This window comes from Silurus aristotelis, assembly GCF_946808225.1.
Source record: "Silurus aristotelis genome assembly, chromosome: 25".
Lineage (NCBI taxonomy): Eukaryota > Metazoa > Chordata > Actinopteri > Siluriformes > Siluridae > Silurus > Silurus aristotelis.
In genome coordinates, this window is record NC_139598.1 from 11,936,243 (window position 1) to 11,957,847 (window position 21,605).

Genomic DNA, 21,605 nt, shown 5'->3' on the forward strand with positions numbered 1-21,605 from the left:
CTCGAATTCCTTTATTCATCATCATGAAGTTGGTATCTTAGACCTTTGGATGTAATACAGTAATAATGATATGTGACCATGCATTATGTACCAAGATACAAATTGAATACTATAATAATATTAGTAACATGGGTACACCACTGCCCTCTATAAATCAGAGGTACCCAAAAGTTGTCCTATGAAGAGCCAAAAATCGAACTTGATTGAGAGCTGTGTGCTGGAGAAAAAAAAATGCTGCGTTATACAAAAAACATTGCGTTCAAATCATTCATGATTTCATGATATTTAAAAAATAAATAAACAGAAAACTTGGCAGTTATTTTTGTCAAAAAGTTCTAGTTCAATAACATAGCATAATTGGATAGACAATCCAATTTATGTATTTTTTTTTTTACAATGATGATTAGTGCATAATATAGCTATTCAGTAGCCTCTAATGAGAAACATAAAGCTGGTCCTTATTTTTTTCAAAAGTTTTTCCAAATGGCATTTTTTCTGCCTTTTTATTCCCCTCTTCTCATATACAATATGGTGGGTCAACACAGGTCAACATGGGATAACTATGGCTATTATATCTGATCATCTACCCCCCGACCCCCGGATGAACATTGGGATAAACAGTTGTGCTTGAAGTAAGCTTGGTCTCTACAACTGGTACATAGTCATCCTCTTATTTTCCCATAAGTTGAAACAATTAACACGTAAGCTTAAATGTGTAAATGAGTGAAATGTAGTGAAGAACAACTTACAAAAGTAGTACAAAACATCATGACATCATTGTCTTCTTCATGATCATCAACATAATCAACAACAACAGCAAAATTAATAATAATAATAATAAAAAAAAAAAGACCTCAATTTGGCGAAACTAAATCAATGAAAGGATTGCACTGAGGTCCAACTACATCCATGGCAAATTACATCTGCTCAAATTGTTATTCTATTAAGCAAAATGAATCTAAATGGCAAAGGAAGAAAAAAAATCTATCAATCACCAGACCTCAACCTTGTCCTGAGATTCTGTCGCAATAATTATGGGATGTATTTACATCTAAAACCCACACAACATTATTTAAACAATACAAAAATAGAGAGGAATTCAATCATTTACTTTATTGCACCTTTAAGTACTTGTCATAGTCATTTTAAATATTTTATTTCATTTACCTGGTGAATGAAGATCCATTCTGAAAGAACTCACTAAGCACCGGTGTGCATGTAAATGTAGATCACTTACAATAACTTCTGTTTTACTATTGAAACATTCGAAACATTTCTCTTTCACTTTTACACATTTCACTTTACACATTTTGGATTGTTTTTAAATCCACAGATGTGAATTTTCTGCACAGTTTGATTAACCATCAACATTTTACATAATTAGAATTTTTATTTTAAATAATTATGGCATTTTACATGTGCAAAAACTAAAAGACAAAGTAAAACCCTGAGATGGAAGGAAGGTTCGGCTGGCAAAAAAACACGGTGTTTTGTGGCAGCCATTGGTACAGGCAACATTGCAATAAGATGGAAAAATGAATTCCACTGAATATCAGCAAATCCTGGAGCAAAGGTGGCATCGCCAAAGAAGAAATTAAAAATGGAAGGACACTGGCATCCAAAACAGAACAATAATCCAAAGCATGGCTCAAAATCCACTCTGAACTACTTCAACTGTGTAGTTAAACTTGCTGTACAAGAGAAGCAGTTTGCAAAAAAAAAATAGTGGTTGAAGAGCGTCTCCTAAAACAAGAATAAAAAGACTGGGTGTCTAGCTATTGTAAACGACACAATTTGTGTTCTGTTGTTTTTTATTGTACATGAAGTATAAAACAACTATCATGTTTGCAGCTATTTGTACAGTTTGCTCCTTTTCACATATCATTTCACAACCAAGGATAAAAAGTCATTTGGGGAAAAAGCGTTTGCATATTAATGTAACTTTCCCTGACTTTAAACATCTAACCTTTCTCCCACTGTACGTGTGTGTGTGTGTGCATATTAATGCCAAACACTCTCGCACTCGTGGCTTTTTCCATTTACGTATATTTAAATGTTATTCAGCTGCATGTTCACAGATAGAAGGCACTTTTAATGAGTGATCATTAGACCAGAGATAAATCCTCAATATTCAGCTTTATTTTTAAACAACAAATTCTAGAAACACAAACACTTTTTAAACTCACCATTCACACAGTGATTGTAAGATAACCAATGGCAGGACTTATACAGTGAATACGCTCATAATACCGGGCCTGTATTTAATGTTAGAAAGAAGAGACAGTTATAAGTTACACATTTGATCCATGTCCTATGCAAATGACAAAATGCAGAACCAAGATATAGCTAGGGCTAACAACCCTCTTGAAACATAACGCACACGTAACAATGCATGATATAAATTTCAACCCAATAAGCAAAAATTATAACTTGGGTAAAGTAAAATACAATAAACATTTTAAATGATGAAATCTTACATTTATTGTGGGCAGGAGAATAAAGAGGTGGCAGCTTAGTGGTTAAAGCATTGGACTTTGGATTCAAAGGTTATGAGTTCAAATCCCAGCCACACCAAGCTGCCACTCCTGGGCCACGGAGCAATTTCCTGAACCTCAGAGCTGCTTTGTTGTATGGATAAGATAAATATGAGATGCTCTGAATAAAGGTGTCTGTCAAGTGCCACAAATATAAAGAATTTTTCACTTATTCACCACAACGTTTACTATACAAGCAGAAAAATACCTGCCTAGCAGGTATTAGCAGAGATGATATCTGCAGCCCTTTTACAACTAAAACAACAAATAAAAGGTTGAGACACTAAATAGCCTGACTACTGGCTAGTTTATATCAGCGTGGCTGTGCTTGATTACGGAAATCTATTCTGCCCTCAGCAGATGGAGATTTATTTGTTTGTGACATGGATTTTTTTTCATTTCACATTCTAATAGCTACATATCTTCTAATATAATAATCATAATAATCATAATCTTCTAACTAAAATACTTTCCCCTTGCCTCTGTTAATAATAAAGGGATCAATACATTACAAAAAAAACCCTTTTAATCAGTTCAACACTTCCAGATTCCAGCTCATTCTGAGTCTAACGGACAATCAGCATTCAATTTTATTTCTTGCCGTTAAAGATTTTCAGAATATTACATGCTTTGAGTTGTTTTGCTCACGGTAAATATACGTAGCTGTGCTGGGTGTTTACAAGATCCCATTATTTTTCCTTTTGGATCCTGACTGAGATTGGAGTGGAGAAAACTGGGGTGTCTATGAGAAGTAAAAACCCATATAAACTCAGAAAAACTCCCTGTCCTGGGACTGACTTTTCCGAACTGGTTTTGTTTGAACTTGTGCTGATGCCAATGCTCCCACCCACCCCCACCCCCAGGTTCCACATATTTTTATTGAGATATCAGACTACATGGTAAAATATAAAACTAGTGAATGAGGTTGGTCCATGTACACCAATATTTTGCTACCATGTTGTTCATGTTAGCTTTATGTTGATCAAAATTACTTTCTCTAGTGTGTGAGACGTTCAAGCATCACCCTCTGTAAATACCATGTCCAGGTTCACCTTCTCGATGTTGCAATTTTTTACATAACTGTATTTGTATAAGCATGAAACTGTTACTAATGTAGCAAACATTCATATCAAGTCTATTTATTTGCAGGGAATAAAGTTCAGATAGAAACAAAGCATACGAAATATCGGTTGCTAATGAATTCTCTGGAAATGTTTTGCATATCATAGCCTGGTTCTTGGGAAAGAGTGGAGGTTGATGGCATTCAGGCTGGGCGGCGCCATAAAAGATAACTTCCGCTAAATCATGGCAAAGATTCATCATGCTGAATCTGCCTTCAGTTACAATCGTCATAATCATCGTCCTAGAGCACTGTTTATTTGCAGCTCTAATCTTCCGTCAATCACAAGTGAACATTTATACCTTATTAATTCTTGACATTGTTGTGTCTATAGCACACATGAAACTGATGAAAGAGAAATGAGTAATGTGGTATTTTCATATCCACTCTGGAGAGAACTGCCTTCAGCCCATCAAACCAAACTAAATATTTGCTCTGTTTGGTAGGAAAGAAAATAAGGATTAGGATTACCACAGAAATAGTTTTTTTCCATCCTGAAAGGGGGAAAAAATCCACTCATACAACTAAACTAGGAGTCATACACGAAAAACTGCTGAACTAAATTTGTGGTTCTGCAAATCAGATGGAAAGAGTTAAGTTCTCAGTCTGGACAGGCACATGATGATGGTGATCATACTGATGATGTCGTCATAACAGACACTTGAGTTTTTCAAGGAAACAAATGTCATTTGCACGTCTCACCAGAACACAGAGATTCTATGAGAATTCACAATGACAATCTTGGGGTTTATTTCGTTGAAACGCTGCTCAAATCGACAAGTAAATTATCTATGATTTATAAAAAAAATTGCACCTCACAAAATAATTCTTTGTGAGTTGGCAGTTAATTTGGTGTCATATTTAGAATTTTTCTTTTTTGTGACCTACAAGCTAAGACATGTCAAAGTATGACAATGCATTTGTTTAACGCAAGCTCCATGAAGATATAATGTGGAAGAATATGGAGGTACATTCATAAAGCCCTGACCTGAACCTCACTTAACACCTTTAAGATCTATTTCAATGGCAATGGAGCACCAATTTCTCATCAGATGTCAATGCATCGGGGCAAATCCATACAGCCTAGTTGTAGTATTTGGCATAGTTTGGAATGACACATTTTGTTGTAGAATTTTATTACCTTTTAATGTTATTACCTTGTACAGCAGGAGAAGTAATAGTAGTAAATAACTGGAATGAATAAAACCAGCTTTTTACATATTGCACCATGTGTATCTAATTTCTCATGAATGTAGATGTAAATTCAAATAAAATGTGTTCCTAGTAAAACACCCACTCTGTTCTCCCCTTCCTGTTTCTCTCCTCCTAGTAGAACAGTTCAACAAAGACTTAATGACTATGTGCAGTTAACTACTCCTTAGTGAATACCCAGACAATGCTCAATATGGCCATGATTCTGATATGCACTAATGTGAGCTTTTTGGATTCCTTGCTTCTATTTAGCTGTGAAACATTCAGATTTTTGACAGCAAATACAAGACTCTCCAGCCATACAATGTTTGTGCGTAATGGTGTGCATGTACGAGTAAGGAAGCTATCAGGGATGCTTAAAAAAATCAGTGTTTTCACATCTCCTACGGTTTTACTTCTCAATCCTTGTAATGTGTATATAAACACATGCTTCTGTTAAAGGAAAACGTCACCTTAAATCACACTGAATATTTGTATTTGTATCGCAATGTTTGCATTTTGTTGTATATGCCACTTTTTGCTTAGTCATTTTAATACTAATTTAGTGGTTGATGCAGTGTCTTTGTTATTCCCTTGAGAATTTAGCAGTTGTTTGCTACACTTATGCCATAGATACATATATTTAGTCCAGTCCCAATGCTGTTCAATAGAAAAAAAAGTTAGATGACCTCACAGGCATAGTGGTCAGAAAATATAAGTATGATTGTCAGGCAGTTACAAAATGTTTGCCCATATAGCGAATATGACAAGATACTCAACTCATTTATAGGACAGACTTAAAGCACTACAGCGCTGCCGCATCGTTGTCTTTAAACAGAGATGAAACATGGGCTAAATACCACTGGCACCATTATCAGGGGATCATCGAACAGCATTGTGGATCATCTCGAGAACTGTTAACCATCGCGAAAATGGATTTAATCAATATAATCAACAAAAGAAAAAAAGTTCATTCTAAACGCCTCTAAAAATCACACTTTTATAAACCTGAAAATTAAATAAAGGTAATACACAGTGTATTTTTCCTTTATGTTAAGCTATTACAGTGACAAGTAACAAAAATGTAGTGTCACATGATAGTGATATAGAGTCACATCCCTCGAGTTTGAATTATTTTCCTTTATAAACGCCAGTGTGCATTAACCTGCATTTGTTTAGGTATCTTGGGTAAGGTCCTTATGAAGAAGTGGATTCTTAATAATTGTGTGTATTAATAAATACCAAAGGAACATTTAGAATTCATTGCTAATTAATTTTTAGACAAACACTGCTGATAGGAAACCTAATATCCTGATGATGAATTGATGTTCAGGGCACTTGATTAATCCCAAAGGGAAATTAAAAATGTTCACATATCCCATCTTGTCAGGAGGCTGGAGTCAGGCTACAGGGTTGGGCATTGTATAGCACCCTTGGAGCAAATAGGGTTAAGGGCCTCGCTCAAGAGCCCAACCAAGGCATGATACTGAGGGTTGAACCCCTGATCGTATGAGCAGTAAAACGGAGCCTGAATCAACACTGCCACAAATCAGTCATGGCCAAGTGACCAACAACATACGCTACAAAAATTAGTAAACAATTCCAATCACATTCTTAACTGATCACAAACAGCTTCGAATATTTATCGATCAGTTTCCCATGAATTTCAAAAAAGCACTCCGAGTCTACGACCGCATCCCAAATACCCACCTGTCCCCTATATACGCGCACTGCACCAAGTGTTTTCTATCACCCTTTTTAGCGCACTACATTCAGAGATCCAAACGGTTTGGACTTTAGCCCCTTGTACATAGTTTCTAATTGGAACGAGCCAACCACGCCTTCAGCATGTTCCGCTCCATGACGAAGAGTTTGCTTTGGCCGAGCCGTTCAACAACTCAAACAGCTACAACCTACTTATATTTTTTAATGTATTTTAAAGGGCGTTAAAACAAGCTCGGTTCGACAGACGCCATATAAAAGCTGATAGAAAGCTTAATCAGGAATGTACTTTTAGCACGCAGCTATAGATAGGGTCCTAAAGGACTATTTCGAGTTTAGTCCGTTTGAAAAGACTTACCCTGGTCCGGAAGTCCACTTCGTCACTCTGCTTTATGTTGTATAGACATCCCGTGCGAAAAGCCAGCTGTTTCCATGTTTCAGCGAGCGGCGTCGTCGCAGGTGTTGGTAAACTTCCGGGAAAACGCGGAGGTTTTTTTTTTTTTTTTTTTTTGACGGCTTCCTTCGGGAGTTTACGGTTCAGGCGTCACCGCGCGCGAGCGCTTGCACTCAGATTCAGTCTAACGCTGATGGCTTTTTTTTCTTTGTCTTTTCTAACAACAGCTAAAGTGCATTAATGCTTTCATAAATAAAAGCACAGCCACGGCCGACATCGTGTACTTTATTACATTATACTCTCATTGAAGAAAAAAAACTGCGGGAGCAGGAACGTGAAGGTGCGCGTGCTCGACTCAGGGCGCTGGCTCTCTGGAGTCCACAAGCCCCGCCCATGGCTACCTGAACATAAACAGTGACACAAACACTTTATGTGCAACATGACAGTTGTATGTATGTGTGTGTGTATATATATATATATATATATATATATGTACACTTTTTTTGTCCCTCCCCTCCCTCATGTTTTTAAACTCATTGTTTTTAATTATGTTTGTTTTGACAAGTCTTATTTGAATTACACACAAGGGGTGTTTGACCTGCTGAGTGTGTTCCTTATGGCTAGAAGCCCCACCCAGGTGGTTAGGAATTCTGGAAATGTTCAAGACTCTCAACCAATGACCTAAATATCTCGAACTACTTCTACACCTCAGTCTCAGTGTTCAAGTTGAGGCTGAAAACATATTTATTTAGACGTCTTTTATAAGTAGGTTTGTTAGGTAAAGGAGCAGATCTGGAGGGATCATGGATATAGAGTGTTCGCTGAACTGGGATATTTGTATGCTGTTGTCCCCTCACTCTCACACATTCACTCAGGTTTGTTGACGGTGGTGTGGTGGGTCGTCTCTTATCCCAGAGATCCCTCATGTCTGTTACCTTCTGGCTCTCCCTTTTCAGTTATGTTGCCATAGTGAGTCTTGCCGGAGTCCCCAACTGCACAGTGTCCCTAACTTTCATACAACAATAAGGGCACATAATAATCCATATCCTTCTCTTCCTGTCACTTCTCTCTCTCTCTCTCTCTCTCTCTCTCTCTCTCTCTCTCTCTCTCTCTCTCTCTCTCTCTCTCTCTCAGTCAACTTCGTCCTGGTCTGCCTCTGGATAGTGTTCTCTTCGATTGGAGGCCACTCTGTGCAGCTGGGGATGGTTTCTCATCTATAGCCTGGGAATCCATGAAATTACGGAGTAAGAACAGGAGCTTTGAGGATGGATTTGGATTGTAGTTAATGTCAACAGTCTTCTACATCTATCTATCTATCTATCTATCTATCTATCTGTCTGTCTGTCTGTCTGTCTGTCTGTCTGTCTGTCTGTCTGTCTGTCTGTCTGTCTATCTATACTGTATACATACACTTGCCAGTCAAAGGTTTCGACACACTTTCTCCTTCAGTGTTTTTTCTTTATTTGTATTAATTTTAACATTCTACATTAATACTGAACACATCCAAACGATTAAAAACATGTATGGAATTATGTAACGAACAAAAAAGTGTGAAACATTTCAGGATATGTTTTATATTTTAGTTTGTCCAAAGTAGCTACATCTAGCTTTAGTGACAGTTTGGAAAACTCATGGCATTCTTTCATCAGATTCACGAGGTAGTCACCTGAAATGTTTTTTTAATTCACAGGTGTGAGATTTCTTGCCTTATTAATGTGCGTTAGACTATCAGTTTCCTTGTACAGAGGAAAGGTTAAGTACACAGTCAATAGCCCTATTAGTGCTACTACAACTACTTCGCAAATCCATATTATGGCAAAAAACACTCAGTTTTTAATTGGAAGGAGAAAGGATAGTTTATCATTATTATATGAAATAAAGGCTAGTTAATAAAAAAAAAAATTAAGAACTTTAAATGTATCCCCAGGTGCAGTCTCCAAAAACCACCAAATGCTATGATGAAACAAGAAATATCGAGGACTGTCAATGCCTTGTAAGGAATGAAAGATCTACCTCTGCGGAAGATGATTTCATTAGAATTGCCAGCATCAGAAACCAAAGATTTACATCATTCTCAAAGTTCAAGTGGCAAACATAATATAAGAAATACAATCTATATAAATAAACATATTAATATGAGTCAATGAGTCAAAATGAAAACCTTCAGTGAAAGACACATTTATTTATGACGTCCTTTCTTTACTCATATTAAAAAAATAAACACAGAAAAATAGTTTGTAATCAGTAAACATTTGTTTTATTAATGCGCCAAGTTGAAAATAAAGCACCAAAATCCAGCATAATGCACACATCTGGCAATTAAAACATTCCGTGTGGAAACAGCAAAAGTTATGTTTGGTGTCCTGATGATTTACAAAACTTTAAACATCATATTTAATTTAATACACAAATATTTTGTGGTCATGCTCTATGTTGAATATGGTTACACGAATAATAAATGTATATTTGCATAAAGCATCTATATTTGTCCATGTCCATGTTGATTACGATATTACAAACTTGAAAAGTATTCATGTAAGGTACATTTAGAACAGAGAAAAATGTGCGATTAAGTTGCGATTAATCACAAGGTAACTCATCACAATCATGTGATTAATCCCGATTAAAACCATAGAAAATGTGTTCCTTATATTATAAATTAGTAATATGCATGTAAGGTCTCACATGTGCACTCGCCCTTATTCGGACTTGCTTGTCATCTCTGCACCTTTTCTGTTACATCCATCTTGGACTGCTAATTTTGCTTCATACACACACTCGCTCTGACCCCTGTGAGCTCAGTGCCAGTTCAAATTTTCATTAAGTCTGGATTTTAACCAGCACTAGTGTATGACAGTGTTGGCAGTTTTATAATAAATATTATAGTGCACAAGAAAACACCGGTCATTTGATAAGATAAAACCCTTCAGAGTTTGATCTTGAGCAAATTCACACAAAACAGTCAAAGTTATTCTTGAAAATTCAACTTTCAACTTTGAACCATCTCTTAACGTGATGTACAATAAATAAAAACAGTTCCATATCAAATCCCTGGAGAAAGCTGTAACTATCATCTCTTTTCGAAAGTGTAACAGCCTTTAGCGCCTCTAGCGTTCAAAGCGGATACTGCAAGGTGGGTCATTTTTTAATTTGGGATAGTAGTCACCTATGACAGAGCACTATAGCCTTATAAATAACAATTTAGTAACTACCTACGTGGTGTGTGAAAAGGATGAGATAAATGTTGTTTTTAAATCTATGTACTGGATCACAAAAACACTATATGGCCAAAGGTTTGTGGACACGTGACTATTGCAGCCGTATTTGTTTTTCACAACTAATTCCTGATTTAGTTCTTCTTTTTTGGAACATGGCTGCACTGATTTGTGTTCATTCAGCCTTAAAAGCATCACTGAGGTCAGGGAGTGATATAAAGTGAGGAGGCCTAGGGCTCAGTAAGCTTTCCATTTAATTTATTTTCAAATAGTAGGTGAGGTCCAGACTCTGTGTGTATAAATATAAATATATCTTACTGGAGCTATCTATCTATACAAGTTACACCATCAATAAAATTTGTGAGCTTATTTCAGAAACAAGTCCAAGTCATGACACTTCTCTCTCATTTTGGCTCATCTGTGTATTCCTTTGGAAGCTCTAATCTGACCTTACAAGTGTATGTTTTCAAATCAAAGGTGCCATGTTCCAAATTCTTTACCACATCTCTATATAACAATATCTATATACTAATGTAGGGTTGAGGTTAGAGCGTTATAGTGACTATTTAAAAGCTTTTACTTCAGTCTATGGTAGCCATATCTATTTACATTTATTCGCTTTGTACACAGGAGTATTGTCATGCTGGAACAGGTTTGGGTCTCTAGTTCAAGTGAAGTGAAAATTTAATGCTACCACAACCAAAGGCATCCATATATGGCTGAAAATCCAGGTGTCCCAATACTTTTGTCCATATAGTGTATATTAGCATGTCACATGTTTTTTTCTTTATTCTTCATTTAGTCATTCAATTATGGAAAATTCAAAACCACTATAGAAAAGCTGTGGTGAACTATATTAAGCTAACACAAGTGGTGATTGCTGACTAACACTTTATTTACAGTTCTAAATTGAAAAGCTAGATCCTAGTTAGAGTGTTACCAGATGATAAACTCTGGATATTTGGAACGAATTGAACATATTTAGTCATTTACTCTGTTTTCAGTATTTGTGTTCTTCTTTGAACTCATGCAGAGAAAACAATAAAATACACATAAATGTAAGAATAAAGGCAGATTCACTATAATAAATGCCTTCTACCTGTAGCTGATGCTCTGCCTAACTAGACTTGAACACTAAATAAGATTAATAATTAAGTAAAATGATTTTTACTCATATCTTACATAAGGTATCGATTATAGTTTATTAACATAATATCCGCTTACACATGGTTGGTTTCTGCAACTGGGTATTGTCTTTCTAATTTAGACATAAACTCAAACTGAACTTCAACCTCCACTCATCAGATCAAATATAAACTCTTATCATCTAGCATCTGTCATTTTAGAATAGGAACATTGAGTCCTCCAACAGTAATTCTGGATGTAGGTATAAATAAAAGGTATGTTGGATAATGATACATTTCTTTCTTACAGTTTTGATTACTGAGCAGAAAATATATATATATTTGTTGTATTAAAGTGTCCTTTTTTTTTTTTTTTTTTTTTTTCACTAACAAATTTTAGTCTGTTTTCTTTTTTGTTTGATTCTCCAGTACATCATAGCAAATTGGAAGCATGCAACCTACCCTTATATATTCAATGGTGTGTGTATCTATGTATGTATGTGTGTGTGTGTGTGTGTGTGTGTGTGTGTGTGTGTGTGTGTGTGTGTGTGTGTGTGTCAGTGAGAGAGAGAGAGAGAGAGAGAGAGAGAGAGAGAGAGAGAGAGAGAGAGAGAGACTGTGGTGACAGGTGGGCACGACAGTTATGAAACCTATAAAATTACATTAAAGGAAGGTTACCATGTTCTTGTACTAAGGAGGTTTTTCTGGGTGAGGGAGGGCGTCAGCATTTGGATAACAAGTAGTTGTCCTGAACACATAATTTATAAGAATAGAACATGGTTAGCAAGTGTCACCACTATTGGACAGGTTCTCTCTGTGAATTTCCATGACATTGATTCATAATCTTCTGCATTTATCGAAATAACTTTAGTAACAAAAATTTACTTTTATATAACTACAGAAGCTTTATGTGTTTAATTAAAAATGAGTTTAATCACAGTTTAGACAGAGACATGTTAGTAGTTGCTATTTCACAGATGGGTTTTCAGGCCTGCAGCACAGTAGCCCTGGGCACCACAAGAGCAAGTGCAACAGAGTTACCAACTAATAAAAAACTAGATGATAGGTTTATGTAGATTCATAGTTTATATAATAGTTTATAGTAAATTACCTTTAGCTTCTGCTGGAGTTTGTTTTTTAGTTAATTAAATGTCACCTTTCTAATTTAAAATACAAATAGGGACATTTGCAGACCAGACAAGTCAGGACCTATTAAATAAAAGGTAATTTCTCATTTAAACTCAAGCCCAATCCTAAATCAGTTCTGGCCAGAGCAGTAATAATTCAGAAACCAAGGCTACTGCTGACAGCGATCTTGCTGATTTAGGTCTCCAAGTAAAGATCATGCCACAGAAGTTGATATGATCCAGGTAATATTTTTAACAGATGTTGCTTGATGAGCTGTTACAAACGGTTGTGAAAGTCCTATGGTCCTAAAAGACAAAAAAAAAAAAATTATAATAATCAGCAGCATTCCATATCTTACTGAAGTTTACCAAAAGTGCTTATGAAAAGAAATAAAAAACAGCCTCTCCACACAGCATACAAACAGTAAGATTTACCCTTTCCTACAACCCTGTTATATTGGCCAGTTATTAAAAATGTGGGTACATAGAGACATTTCTGTTTCATATAATGACTTTTCCAAACTTCTCTCTTCTGTTTTCAAAGCCCTTTCCCGATTTTCCTTTGGTTTTAAAGGTTTGCCCAGAGTGGAATATTAAACAGCCTTTAAACCAAGAACTTGAATTTAAAACATCTTTTATTTATCGGTTGCACAAATAATGGCCCAAACTACTCACTCATAGGTCTAATTAGGTCCAATCTATTTTTATTTTGAGCACCTGGAAGCCAAGCTCTGGAAGCACATCCTAAAAGTATACATAGGACAACAAACTACAAAAAAATCTATTAAAAAATATTTTTAAAAAATTGTTAACATAAATTTTACCATCATAAATTAGTGCTTGTAAGTTTATTCTGTAATGAGCATGAGGTATGAAGAATAAAGCTTGAGAGAAACCTTACTAAATGGGAACCCATACTCATCTGGGTGACACCGAATGTCCATTCATTATAGTTTAATCATTGCTAAGGTTATTGAGGTTATGGACATTTGAATGCAAAACTGTTAATGGCAATTGCAGCCCTAAACCTTTGTAGCAAACAGAAAAAAATGTAATTCATCATCATGATTTTTAAGTTTACATTCCACTGTAGCCTCATTTATCTTAAGCTGTTCATGAAATAAGTGTTTACAATTTAATGATATGAAGTTTTTTTTAATATTTTTTAATTTATTTCATCCTTAATATTAAAAAACATGCCTACTGGGTCACATAAATTAAGTTCATTTGATGTACTGTGGTGAAATAATGTTACTGTAAGCAATCCATATGAACTTATTATAAGCAGACTACTTTAAATTGTTTATATTATATTATATTAAAATTAGGTAAATTATTATATATGAGAATAGTCAATTACTTGGCTGGGTTTCTTTCACACAAGGTGTAGCCCAAATGCAATACTGATTAAAAACAAGTTGAGTAATTTGCATTGCTTTTGTCTCCTCTAAACAAAATCACTGATATAGTATAGGTGCTTAGATGGTCCTAAAGGGACCTTTGTAAAACCCTGACTGAGAGAAGGGTCAAGAAACTGCACTTTTCAGGACGGTGAAATTCTCATGTTTTAAAAATTTGTCCTTCAACACACACAGTGAAAATATGCACGACATGAATGGCCTTATTGCTGGCATGGCGGCCAAGTGGTTATTGCTGCCTTACAGATCAAATGCCCATTTAGATCCTATGCTCAGTTTGTTGTGCAGAATTTGGGTTTCCTCTGGGTTCTCAGGGTTCTCAGGGTTCTCAGGGTTCCTTTGACCTCATAAAAAATATGGCAGTGGGTGTTAATATTGTTGTAGTTATTGTTGTTGGTAGTAGTAGTAGTATTATTTAAAAAAAAATATATATATATATTGTCAAAGCACTTACATGTTTGAAGAATGTTCATAATTAAAAAGTGAAAAAATGCAAAGTGCCAGTGTAGGAAAAAACTCTAAAGATTACAATAAATATGCACAGTCATTAGTTTTTCTTCGCCCCTGTCATATTTGCACACTATAACAGGTGCATTGTCCATGCAAGTGAGAGAGAGAGAGAGAGAGAGAGAGAGAGAGAGAGAGGGAGGGAGGGAGGGAGGGAGGGAGGGAGGGAGAGAGAGAATGCAGCTCATAGTGACTACACAACCTCATTTGACGTCATGAGTTCATCGAATGTCCACGTGCCCAGCAGAAAATAACCTCTTCATCAGGAGTCGCACCGAACCAGAGCAGACCAGTAGAGCGAGAGCCAGTTCATTCAGACACTTCAGTCGCTCCAGCTGAGACTCAGTATGGTGAAAACGAGCAGGAGGCCTGTCACATATGCCAAAATGAAGGGGATAATCTCATACTTTGCTGGTGGGTTAAACAACCAGTTTTTTCAAACTTTCTTTTAACTTTTCTATAAGTTTAATAACATATGAAGTTGTTTTTTGTTTCTTTTTGAGTTTAACTGTTGACTTATTTCATTTTTGAAACCTAGAAACCTTTTTTTCTCGATTCTTTTTTATTTTTATAGCTTTGATCAGAGAGAGAAAAAACAGTTCAACTGACCTGCTACAGAAACTTGGGACCCAAGTTCCAGTGTATCAACAGTAAGTTTTATTTTAAAATTATTTTCTTAATTATAAGGATAATTTTTTATTTTCTTTATTATAAGGAAACATTTCACTTTTATTATGTAACCCTCAATATAGACACTAGCCTTGTGAGGTCAGACTCCTTAACTTTAAAGAACATGACCTCGGCTCAGTCCCAAACACATTGCTCCTCCTTAAAAGTGCACTACATAGGCAGTAAAAAAAAATCTATGTAGTGGGCAGTATAGTTTAGATTGTGCTTATGCTTACGGACTACTACAAATTAGACTTGAGAGTAGTCTTGGTTCCTATACGATAATATAGAACAGTTCGAGTTTTAATTCATACTTGGGAAGATTCTGTACTGTTCCACCGGCATTTAGGGAGATAAAATATTTGGTTGGGTGTTTGTGTGTATCTTTAAAACTTTAAATGTTGCATGCAGGCAAATCCTCATACAGTGTTGTTAAAAAGAATGCATAATGTCTTGTAGCTTGCTGGATTGCACTAATAGTAGGTTTCTGTCTATCCCAGGAGTATGGATTTAAAGTGTTTTCTGAGACCAGAAGCCAGTTTGTCTGATGAATCTGCAGCAGCTGCAGTAAGTGAAACTCATAGGATCTCCTCAGCTCTTTTTACCGTGAAGGCGTATCAAATTTGAGTTACAGTTTACATAGACAGGAATCATGAGGTTCAATTTTTTCAATGAGAGTCCTTGGATTCATAGTATTGCAGACATGTAGGTAGAACTGTGGCCTGAAATCTTAAATAGAGTCCATGATTCCTGTACAATTCACAACATAATGTTGTCCATTTAATATCATCCCCATCTACTCTTCTGTTCTCTAAAAGCAGTGCTTCACCAGTAAAGCAAAGGAGCTGCGACAGTCTCAGTAAGTAGGCAATATACCCTTTATTAGGACATGGACCTTTATACATTTATACATTTATATTTACTTTTATATTTTATATTTATATTTATACTTTATACATTTATATTAATTTCTATGGATGCAGGGTTTCGGCAGCAGATTTTGACTACTTGAAAGTGATTGGAACAGGCAGTTTTGGCAAGGTAAAAAAATATATTTTGATACTCATTTTAATTATAATTTGCTTTTATTAGGTTCAAATGTCAATTAAATTATGTCAAAAATGTTTTTAATAGAATTTTACCAGTCCTTTCTTGTCTTTCTCCATGTCTAGGTTCTTTTAGCAAAATATAAGGAGAACAATAGATACTATGCAGTCAAAGTTTTGCAAAAGGACATTATCCTGAAGAAAGAAGCAGTAAGTTTCTCTATGTGGCTTACACAGGCTGTGTGCTGTTCGTGTTTGTGTGTGCATTTTGACTCTGTTGTTCCTAACAGGAAGGAAGCATCTTATGTGAGCGTAACGTGCTAGTGAAAACTGTGAATCATCCTTTCTTGGTGAGACTTCACTTCAGCTTTCAGACCAAAGAAAGGCTCTGTCTTGTATTGGACTATGCAAGTGGTGGAGAGGTGTGTATGCAAACACAATCACACACACACTTTACCAAATGATGATATATTAAAACTAATGGCAGGTTTGACTATAGTGCTGACGTGTGTGTGTGTGTGTGTGTGTGTGTGTGTGTGTGTGTGTGTGTGTGTGTGTGTGTTCATAGCTCTTTTACCACCTCCAAAAAGAACGTGTGTTCAGGGAGCCCAGAGCCAGATTCTATGCTGCAGAAATAGCCAGTGCACTTGGACACTTACATTCACTGCACATTATCTACAGGTACACACACACACACACACACACACACACACACACACACACACACACACACACACACACACACACGTGCTGCATGACCATGTGTGTCCTCATAAAGCCCAGCAGAATGTTCACAATTTCCTGTCATTGAGAAATATTTAGAATTGAGGTGTCAGCACATAATATAATGGAATGTGCTGACTCATTACTGCATTGTGCTACATTTAATTGCAAAGGAAAAAAATATTATTTTCTATCACTGATTTTAATAAGTTTAAAGAATGGTGCTTGCGTTTAAGTGGTGCTGTTGACCAGTTGTAACCAATCCTATTCACATATGAGCTACACTTAATTCCACCTATTGAATTAGCTTCTTTCTAAGGTGTGGCTACTGCTTAGGTGGAATGAAAACCTGCACCCACACTAGCCCTTTACACATAAGACCTGACCCTGCTGGTTTATACGTCATTGTTAAAACCTCATGTGAAAATGTGTCTTGAACTACATATTATTAACTTTTGGACAAACTCTGTATATGGGCCAATGTGAGGACAGTTCTGGCAATTAATCCTGAGAAGCATTTATATGTACACAAAGTAAATGCGCATATAAATTCCCCACAATAAGGTCACATACCTGTTCTTTTATGTTGAAGGGACCTGAAGCCGGAGAATATCTTGCTCGACTCTGAAGGCCACGTGGTCCTAACAGATTTTGGCTTGTGTAAAGAGGGCATAGTGGGACGTGCGACCACCAAAACCTTTTGTGGAACTCCTGAATACCTGCCACCTGAGGTTCTCCAGCAGCATGAGTATGACCGTACCGTGGACTGGTGGGGGCTTGGAGCTGTTCTGCATGAAATGCTTTATGGTCTGGTGAGTTAAAAAACATAGCAGTCAAATAAACCGCATGATGTGCATTAAATTATCTTTAATGGACATCTGTCTCTCTCTAGCCACCCTTCTACAATGCAGACCGCATAAAGATGTTAGGCAATATCATTTATCAGCCATTGGTCCTTAAGCCTGGAGTATCCAAGGCTGGAAGAGATTTTCTCAAAAGGCTGCTAAACAAAGACAGATCTAAGAGACTTGGAGCTAAACGTGACATGGTAAATCTGTACTCATGCAACAGCAAGAATTGCAACACATTTACTCACTGGTTTAGTAACATTGTGTCACCTTTTAGGATGAGCTGAAGCAGCACTCATTCTTTTCCTCTATCCATTGGGATGATCTTGTGACAAAGAAAATCCCACCTCCTTTCGTTCCCTCACTGGTGAGTTCATTAAAAAAATCTAAACTGATCATTGTATGTAATTAAAAATAAATATATGCTGGTTTTAGCAATTAGAGATACTGTTTCTTTTCTTTTCTATAACTCTCTTAAAACACTTTAAAGAAAACCTAGGTTTGTTTATTTCTCTTTATCCTTATCAGTCTGGCCCTGATGACCTGACAAACATTAACCCTGCATTCACAAGACTTCCTGTCCCAGAGTCTCTGGGTGTGTGTGAGGAGACTGAAGTAATCTTCCCTGGCTTCAGCTACTTGAGTGAAAACATTTCATCGGTAACAATGTAGATGAGATGATGATCAACAATGTGAAATCAAACCTGCCTCCTGGGAAACTGACCATGATTATACCTCTGAGTGGATACTGATGTTTACCTAAAAGTTTATGTTAAAAGTATTTTCTTATTATTTTTACTTATTTGTTATTTTTTTTGGATGCCATATGGACCACTGTATTTCTGCTGCACTGCTGTCAATCTCTTTTTAATACTGAAATCAGTGAATCAACTATGTAAATTTTCTTTATTTCATTTCTTTTATATTTGTATCTTTTATTTGGCATTTACTTTTGGAAGATTGTGTCACGTTATATATTTTACACTAGAACTATATTTACATACTTGTATATAAATTCTGCAATGATTTGTTTCTTCATTTAATTAATTAATTGAGTTATTTATTTATTTATTTTTAATATCCTAATATTGTGCATTAGTCAAATGTAAAACAATTTCCTAAATGATGTTTTCAACAACAACAAAAATATGTGTTATCAGTTGGTATTAAAGTTTCTGCTAACTTACTTTGTTTAGCCATAACATTAAAACCACTGATGGATGAATTGAATAACATTGATTATTTCATTACAATGGCACCATTAATGTGGTGAAATCTATTAGGCAGCAAATTAATTGTTCTTTGACATTTATGTGTTATAAGCAGGAAAAATTAGCAAGTGTCAGGATCTTTGACAAGGGGCCAAATTGTGAATGGGTTAGAGCATCTTCAAAACAATAGGTCTTGTCGAGTGTTGACAGTGTGCAGTAATTAGTACTTACCAAGGCCACTTTTTTCTTGTGGTCTTAGGAAAGACAACTGGTGAATATGAATGTGGTTATAAGCACCCAAGGCTCACTGATACATGTGGGGAGTATAAGCTAACTGTCTGGTTCGATCCCACAGAAAAGCTACTGTAGTACAAATTGCCAAAACCATAACGATGTCTGTGACAGAACAGAGTTGGAAGATGCAGTCATTACAGCTTGCTGTGTATTGGGTTTCATAGCAGCAGACAGGTAAGGGCCCATACTAACCCATGTCCACCACTAAATGTGAGCACTTGAACATTAAAACTGGGCCATGGAGCAACAGAAAAAGGTAGCTTGGTCTGATGATTTTTTTTATTTTTATTGAATGTTGATGACCAGGTGTGTGTGTGTGTCTGAATTACGTGAGGAGGACATGGCTTCGGGATGCACTATGTACAGAAGGCATGCCCGCAGAGGCAGCATGAAGCTCTGGGCAATGTAATTGTATCCTGGAATTTACATAGCAAAATTTTTAATGCCATGAAGAGGTGTACAACTGCAACAATATTACCTTATAGTATTAGCCTCTTTCGGCAGGATAATCCTCCCTGGCACACTGCGAGAATTGTCTAGGAGGAGCGCAAGCTCAGAAATAAGCATTCCAGTTAGTATTTAGGACACGGTCCCAGTGTTTAAGTTTAGACTGAACTTGAGTCTAACCTTTTGTCAGTAGATCTTCCTTAGGTCTTAGATCTTTCTCACATCCTTATCACACTGTATAGTGTCCTTAAACAGTTAAATAGTCTTAATATCTGTCTTCATATCTGTCAAATCTCTCTCTCTCTCTCTCTCTCTCTCTCTCTCTCGCTCTCACTCTCGCTCTCACTCTCGCTATCTAATAAACATGCCTCTGAGGTTCCAGTGAACAGTTTTTCTGTCCTTTCTTCTCTCTGGATCTGCCTGGTTCATCCTGATGTCCTAGCTCTGGATGGGGTCTTCCTCTCTGTGCAGCTGGGGATGGTTCCACACCTACAGCTTAAAGATCCATCAAACCACCGGGCAACTCAAGAACTTTGAGGATTGTTTCAGACTGTAATTAATATCAAAGGTACCCCACAATAGCTCAGGACCACAGGTTACATGAATAGATGAACATTTATGCACCTATAACTACAAACCTCAACAATGTAACTGAAATTAATGGACGATCGGTGCCACAAAGATGAAGATGGGTTCCTTTTGAGTCTGGTTCCTCTCAAGGTTTCTTCCTCATAGCATCTCAGGGAGATTTTTCCTTGCCACAGTCGCCACTGGCTCATCTGGAATAAACAATTATAAGAAATTACTAGGGATGCACCGAAATGAAAATTCTTGGCCAAAACCGAAAACCAAAAAAGGAGGAAAACAAGGCCGAAAACCGAAACACCGAAAGAAATTATGCCAATTATTATTACCATTGTATTTATGGCTATGACTGTGTACTAAACTTACTAAAATCAAGGCATTTCAATTGCATAAATTAATATTAAAGTTTCAAAGAATAAATCAATTACAAATTATGAAAATATTTATTAATAGCACATTGCAACAATGCACAGGATAAAATAAATAAAAATTCAGTCTTAAATGTTTAACTTAAATGCACTCATGTGTACATTAAATAATAATGTACAGGCCCTCTGGTCTGCTGAAAGGTTGTAAAATTTAATATGTTCTTTCATAAAAACAAAGTGCATTCAGAACAAGTGCAACTGCTTAAAGATACAATACAACAATATCACTGCGAAACTTCCTGCCTGTTCAAAAACGTCTACCACAGACGGAGTGCGCATGCTCGGAGGGGTTTTGCTTTTCTGTGCGTTTGCGTTTCTCTCATATTCAGTATAGTGATCGGATGTTTGGATTACAAATTAAACCCGACGTGGAGAAAGTTTTTGCAGACGCACCCCCTCTTGAAATTTCGGCATTACATGTTTTGCAAATCGCTATCCGTGGGTCTTTCTCAGATATACTGAAATACGTCCACACCGCAGACATGTTGTTTTAGACAGGCACGTGCAGGCAGCGGTTTCTGTTTGCGTCATCACAACAAACTGTTTCGGCCGTGTTTTTTCGGTGATCAAAGTCTTTCCGTTGTATTCCGAATTTTCGGTGGCCGAATATTCGGTGCATCCCTAGAAATGACCTTATATGCAATAAACATCCACATTCTTTTATATACAGGAAGTCGTCGACTTACGACTACGATTGGTTCCGACAGATTGGTCGTAACACGATTTGGTCGTAAGTAGAGTAGGCTATATGTACACTACTGTGAAATTATGTTATAAAAATCTTTAAGTAGTATTTTATCATAATTTTCTTTCATTATTGTTATATTTCATTTTATGCCATTTGTATCATCTCTACACCATTTTGTTTCTTACTGTCGTACGCCGCGGCTAGCGATTGTGGTCGTAAGTTGCATAGGTCGTAAGTCGACGACTGTCTGTACTACTTTGAGACAATGTCTATTGTAAAAAATAACGATATACTAATTAGATTGAATTGAATGT

At 36.3% G+C, this 21,605-nt stretch overlaps 2 protein-coding genes across 3 annotated transcripts in view; one reads left to right on the forward strand and one right to left on the reverse strand.

The window, feature by feature from the left end:
- The window catches only part of ptpn3 (protein tyrosine phosphatase non-receptor type 3), a 33,820-nt gene extending 26,469 nt beyond the window's left edge, over positions 1–7,351 (reverse strand). The window contains exon 1 of the mRNA XM_083529908.1: positions 6,926–7,351. The gene's annotated coding sequence lies outside the window, so the exon portion shown is untranslated. The remainder of the gene's footprint in view (positions 1–6,925) is intronic.
- Positions 7,352–14,617: 7,266 nt separating this feature from the next.
- sgk2b (serum/glucocorticoid regulated kinase 2b) lies at positions 14,618–18,863 on the forward strand. 2 transcript variants are annotated; one of them, XM_083530000.1, is made up of 12 exons: positions 14,618–14,766; positions 14,927–15,002; positions 15,522–15,588; positions 15,840–15,880; positions 16,005–16,062; positions 16,194–16,277; positions 16,358–16,489; positions 16,636–16,748; positions 17,383–17,602; positions 17,683–17,838; positions 17,916–18,005; positions 18,167–18,863. In XM_083530000.1, the coding sequence occupies exons 1-12, from the start codon at positions 14,700–14,702 to the stop codon at positions 18,308–18,310; spliced, it is 1,248 nt and encodes a 415-aa protein (XP_083386126.1). In that variant the 5' UTR covers positions 14,618–14,699; the 3' UTR covers positions 18,311–18,863. The 2 variants fall into 2 exon arrangements, with proteins under 2 accessions (XP_083386126.1, XP_083386127.1); XM_083530001.1 differs by having other exon boundaries at positions 15,843–15,880.
- Positions 18,864–21,605: the final 2,742 nt, after the last annotated feature.